General features: G+C 36.8%; 1 protein-coding gene across 1 annotated transcript in view; it reads right to left on the bottom strand.

The window, feature by feature from the left end:
- Nucleotides 1-939: 939 nt before the first annotated feature.
- The window catches only part of B3GLCT (beta 3-glucosyltransferase), a 70,113-nt gene continuing 61,354 nt past the window's right edge, over nt 940-9,698 (bottom strand). Inside the window, exons 13-15 of the mRNA XM_050901840.1 lie at nt 9,202-9,321; nt 5,992-6,136; nt 940-2,595 (exon numbers count right to left, since the gene is read on the bottom strand). Of these exons, the coding sequence (XP_050757797.1) occupies nt 2,428-2,595; nt 5,992-6,136; nt 9,202-9,321 (433 nt within the window). The 3' untranslated portion in view covers nt 940-2,427. The remainder of the gene's footprint in view (nt 2,596-5,991; nt 6,137-9,201; nt 9,322-9,698) is intronic.

Raw genomic sequence — 9,698 nt, 5'->3', positions numbered from 1 at the left:
TTTAAACATTACACCCTTTATAATCCCCTTGATTTTCCTTAGAAACATTAGTACTGTTCAGGCTCATTAATGCACATTTTTGTCTTCACATTTCAGATAGGAACAGCCTTGCTGAGTCTTCTAAAACTAAACTTAACATAGAAGGCTTCACATCTTGTTTTCAGAAACTCTCTGGGATCGTCTCCTGGAAAAAAAAATCTTAAATTTTTTAGTTCATGGAATAAAAGGTCACTTTTGTCATGCTGCTGCTAGGGTTGCCTATCATTAGTTATGTCTCAAAAGTCAGAGTTTTGGGGGCAGAATACTTCAGTAAATTACTGCTTCATTGCTTTCAAAACTATGAAGACAGGAATCAGAAGTCTAATGCTAACTAATACCTCCAGAATCCTTGCAGTAAAACCCAGAGCGAATCACAAGAGAAAAGATGGACTTTAAGACACCTACTATTACATTTGTCAGACCAGAAGTAAAACTCTGAGTAAGCAAGCAATGAATGAGTCGATGGCTCCCAATCTCTAAATAAGACAGAAGTCTACAAGTGCAACACAGCGTGGACCCAAAGCTAATTGTCTTTGCCTGACCTATCCTGCCTCCACAGAGAGGGCCCAAGGAGACGTGAAATATCACCAGTTTGAAGTTGGAAGTGATTGGACTATGTTGCAAGACCTTTGGAGAATTTGATAATGACATGTATTTTGTGATAGCATCAAGATTTGTGACCACTGCAGAAGTATTTTTCATTTGCACAAAACTAGAGACTTGAAAATTAACCTAATCTGGGGAAGCATGTCAGGACAGAATACGGAGGTGGAAAAAAAAAAAGTTTAAGCTGCCTTTTAGGACAACTGACCATAGAATACTATTCAGGTTATAAAATTACAACACAGGTGCTTAAATAATTCTGTACTTGGTTTGCAAAGAGGAAGAAGGCACAAAAGGTTAAAGAAGAATGCTTTTATTCAGCTTTCAGCTCTCACAGTTCTAAACAGTAAACATAATTAACAATTCACCCATGGTATCGGAGAACATAGTCCTGGTATCAGTAAAATGTCTACTGTTTAAGGCACTGATAGTGGGAAGAAAAAAGACAGACATAACATGGATTGCTCCCATTTAAACAGAATTTGAATCTATTATGAATATGTGCTTGCTATTCAAATGCTTAAAATTCTACAAGCTACATTCACAAACAAATGTTTATACAACTTCAGTAATTACTGAAACAGGAATCAGTGGCTCCCCTACTTCGACTTAAGAGCAAGTATTGCATTACTTTGGAGTGGAATCAATTTTTAACCTACTAAAAGAAAACAAACCACAAATTTCTTCAGCAGTATGGCTTTAAGACCCTGTATTTGGTTACAATACAGCACGCAAAGTTAAGTAACAGCATACAAGTGCCATATACTGTCATCTTAAAAGGAGCAGTTTTACAATATAAAAATTAGAACATACTAAACCCAGTTTTTGTACAAACATTTTTACAAAACTGAATTACTCAAAGAAAAAAAATCAAGAACATTTTAAATATGAATCACTCTTTACATGTAGTATGCATAAAATTACTTATCTTGATGATATAAATTAAGAATACTACAAACTTTTTAAAGCTGGCATCCATATACTATTGAAATGCACACATCAGAAATACTGAAGTGTTAGTTCTGCAAAAATCCTTAAGAGTCACATTTGTACTTGCCAAACAGATACACAGTGACTTAGGTTTCTAAAGGAGCCACAGTGACCTCCCGTGGCCACTTAAGAAATCCCTGTCCTTAACCTTTTTTTCGATTTTAAATATGACATTTCTCTAAAATGCTAATAAACTTAACAGGTACAACAGTGGTTCATGCTTGGTCCATCTAGCCCAGGAAACTGCAATATTTCTATGTGAAATGAATATAAAGGAACATAGCCTTCACACAATCTAGCTCCTGGTCACAGAGACAAAGTCATGTCTCCTCTCTGATTTATCAAGAACCTGTTCCAGAGCAGTTTAGAGAACTGTTTTCTGTAGGTCAATAAGAGATGATGTTCAATAGATATTCAACACATGTTCAATATTAGGCTCCCAAATACATAACTTCAGCTTTTGAGAGAACAAAGGAAGGAAATGGAAATCGATGCTGCCTGACTCAAAGTCCAAACCAGAACACAGATAACATTGTATGAGACGTTTTAAATGTGTGTCAAGTTCATTGGTATACAAAGCCCAAAAACATTTTAAAAAGAAACCAAGTGTAACAAAAGAATCCAAAAGTCAATTAGGTGCCTTCTTCCATTGCTCTGAAGGGATGTAACAAACAGTAACAAAACATTGTCTTCCATGTCATGAACAGATGAACAACATGAGAACAACACAAAAATCACAGTAGTGACTATCTCTCATCTGCAGTAAATTAATCAACACTTACATTCTTCTACTGCTTATAAATCCTCTCTGTTATATCCAACTTTCTTTCCATTAAGTGACTCTTCCGTGTTTGGTGCCAGCCATGTGAAATATTCCTTCACTGGATCAATATTCCAATGCTTGTGAAATGATACTGGAATTTGGTGAGAAAGGTAGCCTTTTGGGTAGTCCATTGGCCTTGCCTAAGATGGAAGAATAAACCAAAACCACTAGTACTCAGTGATGAAGAATAATTTTAGAACAAGGAAGTATCACTGTTCAATGGCCTCTATAGCACAACAAAACAATGTGGCATTGACAAAACATACAAGATGATAACGACGGGGTTTTTACATCATTCTATTAAATCAATTGATAGGCATTAGTTTAGATCTTCAACTCGCGCTGCAGTGATCATGCCACAAAGTACACTGATACTAAATCTGCCCTATTTCTCAGGATGAAGTGGTCACCATCTATGAAAGCAAGTGATAAACAGTGTAGTTTGTATTGCATCTTTTTAAATATACAGTTTTGGTTCAATAATAACAAAATGATTTTAAGTAATATTCTCTTGCTCCTCCTCTTAATGAGAGTTGCCAGCACTGCCAGCATGATTGTAGGATCCTAATAAGGCCATAAGCAGCTGAAATATATGAAGTTTTATGATGGGGAAAGGTTACCAAACACAGGAAATATCGTGGTGCCAGGGAACTGCATTGTTATTCTTTATCAGGTTATATCAAAAGAGACAGAATTACAACACAGCTACCTTATGCAGCTGACTTCTTAATGTACCAAGCATGTTTCATTTCCTCTGACAGTTTAATGGCATGTAAGTGCATCATTATATAAAAAAGCCCCACCTGTAGTGGTCCCTGGTAAAATAACTAGATTTTGCCATTGTAAACAGAGTTTTTGTAAAGAGAAATGCATGAAAGGCACACATTCATTTTGTTCTAGATGCAAAACACAAGAAGAAAATTGAGTGATTTGGATACTGAATCACTGATTTGACGCCTAAGCTAGTAACTGATTTAATACTGCACGCTTCACCTACTTATGGCGGTATTAATGAATTCTACATGCTGTGTTCTTCATGCAGTTCTGTATACACTCCGGTCATAAAATTAGGCAACAGAATTTGACATTAAGAAATCTGAATATGTGTTGTTGTTGGGCTTTTTTATTTTGATATTTAAACCACAGAGTGCTTATTTTTAAAAGTTCCACTGGAGAAATCAAGAGGGAGCCTATCTCCATCAAGAATTTTGAAAAAAACTTTAATGAACATTTAGGTTTCAAAAACCTGAAGAATTTACTTTGGATAGAGACAGTTTTTAGATACCTGAGACCAAAGATTTTTGCTGTTTGACAATCAATCAGCTTTTTATTGAGCTATGGACAAAATTTTGGTATTGTGATAATTCTAAAAGAATGAGATCTGCTCTAATAACTATCATTTTTATAACATTGCTCTCTAAGAATCATACCGTTTTATAGGTGGTTGACCTTAAGACATAAATTCCCTGAATTTCTTCTTCCTTACATTTTGTGGAATCAATTATTGTAATCTTTACTTTTTTTTGTGCTAGAATTTGTATTTTGTATTCTACAAAAGCCAAATATGTTGCTCTTGCCCAGATTTTATATTTTAAGACCACAATCTTGGCTGCTACTCAACATGGGAAGGTTCCTGTTCTCTTTAAGAGTCTCATCATGTCAAAAGTCTCTGGAACAGGTTACAGAATGCGTATCTACCTTAGCATGTAGCAAACAGGAAACCAGTAAGAGCGAGCAAACACTGTTACATCATAGACACTCTAAGGATGAAGATATCTTTGCTTCTGTTTCATAATATATACTCAGTACAATTTTGTATTCATGTACTTCAAGGAACATTGTACATCATAATATTTCAGTCAACTCTTTAAAAAATAATTTTCTGGTTGACAGAAAATCCAATTTTGGCTTTCTCATTTTGAAAATATTTGTTGCATAACAGTGGAATTCATAGAATAAGCACAGTCAGTTTTTATTCAGTAGTTTTCCCCCCAGGGTTAATTTCTGTTCAAGGTATGTTAAATTAGAATTTGTTATAAGCAACAGTAAAGATGAATTACAATTCAAATGTAATTTTCTATGTGGAAAATCAAACTGCTAGGATTTCACTTTTAAAGTGATTCAGCATCAAATGCACACCATTAAGGATTACAAGGAAGTGCTTTGTTTTGTTGTATAAGGGCCGTTCCTACAAATCTGTAAAATGAGTTCTGCTGTTTCAGTCTCTCCTTTCATTAGGTGTTTGGTTTTTTAAAAACACCTGTGCAAGCACAAATTATTCAGTAACTCTGTTGATTTTATAAGATACATTACTTGCCTTCTATACTGAAAGGAGTACGTGATGATAAACAAAACACGAAAGTAAAGACATATGATTTTTTTTATATGGACAAGGAATTAAAATATCGAATAGTGCGTTCTCAGTCTTCCCATTTCTCTAAATCGCAAATGTAATCAGAAAGAGAATCTTAATATAAGAAAAACTGATAATTTAAATACCAAACTTCCCCCCCCCGACAGCTGCTTTGAATTACGTGGCAATCTACTAATTTTGAAGTAGCCTCTTATCTTAATCTCAGTTCATATTCAGATACACAGGCCTTCCCAGTTTTTAAACTACATTAACACCTGAAAAACATCAAACGCTACACTGATTTAAATGCTGATTTTTAAAAAAAGTTGTGCACTGTTTGGGAAAAACCATAAGTGCTTCTTCTCTTTAATGCCATGGGAGGAAGGTAAAGTGTCTATTTGGTTTACGAGGCAGGAAATCTCTCTGGGACTCAATGCATTGTGTTTTCCCACTGTGACACTACAGTTAGACTGTTAATATTGTGGAAAACAGAAACAGGATTCAAATCTATTCCAACCCACTTCTCCCAAACTGGAGAATATACTGACAAGAAAATCATGTTTTATGACCTCTTTTTCCCTTGTGCTAGCACAGGGCAATTTATCATATTTATACCATTTTTCAGAATCCGCCACAAAAGCAACAGTTCTGGGAATACTTTTACATTTTATATCTTCACTAATGAGATATTTCAGAACAGTAAACACTGAATCAACAGAAAAATTGGATAAGTGGAGAAGACAAATCTATTGAAAAATTTCAGTCAGTTCTCCATTACCTGAAGAAAAAAATACTGTGGGGTGAGGTTTTTTCCTTTTCTTAGAGGACATATCACAACTATTCAAAACATGTGGCTCCTAATTCTATTTGTTTCTCAAAGTTCCCACCTCTGACTGCATTTTTTATAAAATGCATTTTTTATAAAATGTAGTCATAATATAACTGAAATATCTTATAAACTATTAAAGCATTGTAGTAATCCATGCTTTGAGAATATTCTTATTTGCTTGATAAACTTGTTCTGCAGAGAAATAAGGTATAGCAGCAGCATCTTGATTATCGCTATTACATATTGATTGAGTTTGCAGTATTTATGAGTTTGCAATATTCATGAGTCCTGTTTTATGTGTATACTTAAAAGAATGAAATATATTTTAAATACTACTAAAAATAACTCTCTGACCTGATGGAAAAGTGGACTATGTGTTATGGGGATTCCTAAGCCACTGAAACACATCCCAAGGACCATATCATCAGGTGCGTCCATGCTGTAACACCGGCATTTACTAGCAAGTAGTTTCTGAACAGCTATTCTGCTGAAAACCATCCTGAATAAAAAAAGCAAACGAAACATATAAGACAATAACTACTAGAGAAGCCAAATGACTGTAATTAATAAAAATTGCAAAATGATATAAAACCGCAAGACAAAATGTAGCCCTCTGGTACAACATATCTGAAATTTCAAAATTTGAGAAGTCAGTACTGACAAGTAGTGCAAGAGGCATTTTCTCAAAGATAATTACTTTATATAATGAAAATTAATTATACCAATTATGCCAATTGTTGTTATTCCAACAATTACTTAGCTAGCCACCATTTTTACCACAGCTGATAATTCCTTCTATATTTGGCCAGGACTTTGAAGGGGGCAATCCCAAGCACAAATACAGGCTGGGCAATGAGTGGATTGAGAGAAGCCCTGCGGAGAAGGACTTGGGGGTGTTGGCTGACAAGAAGCTCAACATGACCTGGCAATGTGCGTTTGCAGCCCAGAAGGCCAACTGCATCCTGGGCTGCATCAAAAGAAGCGTGGCCAGCAGGTCGAGGGAGGTGATTCTGCCCCTCTACTCTGCTCTCATGAGACCCCACCTGGCGTACTGCATCCAGCTCCCGAGTCCTCATGGCAGGAAAGACATGGACCTGTTGAAGCAAGTCCAGAGGAAGGACACAAAGATGATCAGAGCGCTGGAGAACCTCTCCTATGAAGACAGGCTGAAAGAGCTGGGGTTGTTCAGCCTAGAGAAGAGAAGGCTCCAGGGAGACCTTCTAGCAGCCTTCCAGTACCTAAAGGGAGCCTACAAGAAAGCCGGAGAGGGATGTAGTGACAGGGCAAGGGGTAATGGCTTTAAACTGAAAGAGGGCAGATTTAGATTAGATGTAAGGAAGAAGTTCTTTACTGGGAGGGTGGTGAGGCACTGGAACAGGTTGCCCAGAGAGGCTGTGGATGCCCCATCTCTGGAAGTGTTCAAGGCCAGGTTGGATGGGGCTTTGAGCAACCTGGTCTAGTGGAAGGTGTCCCTGCCCATGGCAGGGGGGTTGGAACTAGATGATCTTTAAGGTCCCTTCCAACCCAAACCATTCTATGATTCTATGATATTCTCCTCTATCTTACTCAAATGTACTGTCCAGTTAGTTATCATGTAGCAATTAAACGAAAAGAACTCTAAACCTGAACTGTCATTCCTTGAATCCTCTCTTATACAGAGTTCTCTCCATAAGTGAAAAATGTTCCTTGAAGCCATTGCAAGGCTCTTCTATTCATCCTAACTTTCTTGCTCATCTAAGTATCAACCACAGCCTGGAGCTGTTAGATCATTATCATTAAAATAAGCCTTCAATAGACCAGAAACACGATGATGTCTTAAATTCAACAGCTGAGGGAATATACTCTTGTCTAGTACTCCATAGCTGCCTTTTCTGAAGTTACATCATCCACCCAGTCCAATCAGAATACAGGGTACTCTAGCTACTACAAGTTATACTAAAAAGATTCACACTCTGAAATTGCTACATGGCTTCATGAGTTCATTCACTATGTGACAATTCTTCACTTGACACTGGGACATGGCAAAACTTCTACAAATACTGAATGCTAAGACAAAAAGGCTGACCTGAGAATACTGTCAGATTAAAGTTGTAAAAGACTCCATCACTATCATTGCAACTTTGAAGACTGCATGTATCATAAAAAGAAAAAAAAGTGGAGAGCAGAATAGGAAGTCGTATCTCAGTACTCAGATCAAACAGAAAAGGAATAATACGCTAGAGCCTTGGGGGGGGGGGGGGGCGGGAAGAGTTGGGACTTGTGACCAGCCTGTGTTGCTACACAGAAGGTGTGATGTAAATTGCACACATTTAGGGAATATACTTGCTAGTTGATTATCTGGACTGTGTCCCTTCAGTTATATAGAATTCTTCACTTACAATGAACCTTCTCAAAATTAGGGTACAGAGCAAGATGGATGGTCTGTACCTTTATCTGCTCAAACTTGAGAATGAAAATAACCCCCAAATTTCCACATCTAGATGACAGAATAGAAACTAAGAGGTAAACACTAAAAAGATATAGAAGTATAAGACTGGTAACCAACAAACATACCAGCACCAGTAGAAGGTCTGTTTCTTAACTCAAGCATAAACCCTACTTAAGTAAGACCTTATGCATCTATGCAAAACAATGAGAAGGCCAGTCAATTGATTTTTACTTACTCATGGATGGGTAAGGATCTAGGAAGTTATTATAGCCACTACTTTCCACAGAGAAATACACTAAGGACATTCAGATATCCTCACTACTTGCTTTAGACACACAAGATGGACAGATCAGTCTTAAGATCATTCTTATTGCAATATGAGCCAACCTGAAAGTTCATATACATGTTAATCTAAACCAAATTTTGCAAACAATCAGAGGGACCCATGTGTCTCATGCATAAGATCAACCCATAATGATCTCTTTCTATGAGAAACTATTTTCCAGGACATCAACATCAAACTCCTTGCTTAGCCACCTCTCCATAAATCATCGCATCAAGTTCAAAAACAGGAGAATCACGATCATTTTTCTCCACACTTGGACAAAGAAAGAGAACAGGAACGAATATTTTCATTGCGACAATTTGTATCCCCAGGCGTGCTGCTTTGGGTTCTCCTGCAAACTCCACAACAGTTCAGATCATGAGGGTATTTTTTTAAGCAACCATCCCAATTGTGTCTGCTTACTACACTTTGAATCACATTGTAAGATGGTCTCTGCGCATGCAGAACGAATTCTATCAGATGAAACAAGGCTGCATGATGTGTATCAGGAGAACATGTGGTGCAGATAACTGATAATAGGCACTCAGTTCACAGGACCAGTCAAGCCGAAATGACCCCTTCTGAAACATGCATGGTCCTCAGCACCAACTGTTTTGCTCTACAAATCTGTTCCCAATAGGCAGCACAACTTCTTACCAGTTAGGACATTTGGGTCTTTGAGCATCATTACATTTTAATCGTACTAGGAAACATCACTGTTTCTGTTGAAATTGATTTGTGTTGTAATTCAAAACATTTGCACTCAAAGCAGAGACTGATGTAGATCTCAGTAGGAGTTTAAATAAATTACCCTCCTCCGCCAGTGATATAACTATATCCTCCTGTTCCCAAGCCGTAACCATAACGCTCTCCAAGAAATACTGGTTCATTTGGGTCATAGCAGCTGAGCAATTTTCGGAGTCTGGAGATACTATAATATGAAAATCCATTAAAAAAAATAAGAATCATGCAGACATTCATTTTGAAACAGACATTGCTAGCCTAAACGGCATTCTAGTAAATAGCACAAAAATGATAGGAGAAATTCAGAAATTCTACAAAAAAACAGAGATACAAACTGTTAAACAGAAATTTATGATGGGTTATTTACTACGAGATATGACCACTGAAGGTGGTCAAATGATGAATCAATTCGCTTAAAATATTCTTCTGAAGCAGGCAAAGTTTCTCAGCAAAACTGAGTCTCACCTCAGAGAAAACATTAAATTATTTTTTCCAAATAATGGTAAAATCTTTGCAAATGATCTTTTCTCCCCAGGAATTGAAAAACAAAAAGGTAGATTTAGT

Source organism: Gymnogyps californianus, chromosome 1 (assembly GCF_018139145.2).
Source record: "Gymnogyps californianus isolate 813 chromosome 1, ASM1813914v2, whole genome shotgun sequence".
Lineage (NCBI taxonomy): Eukaryota > Metazoa > Chordata > Aves > Accipitriformes > Cathartidae > Gymnogyps > Gymnogyps californianus.
The sequence above is the reverse complement of the archived record's forward strand: the minus strand, read 5'-3'. Positions and strand labels throughout refer to the sequence as shown.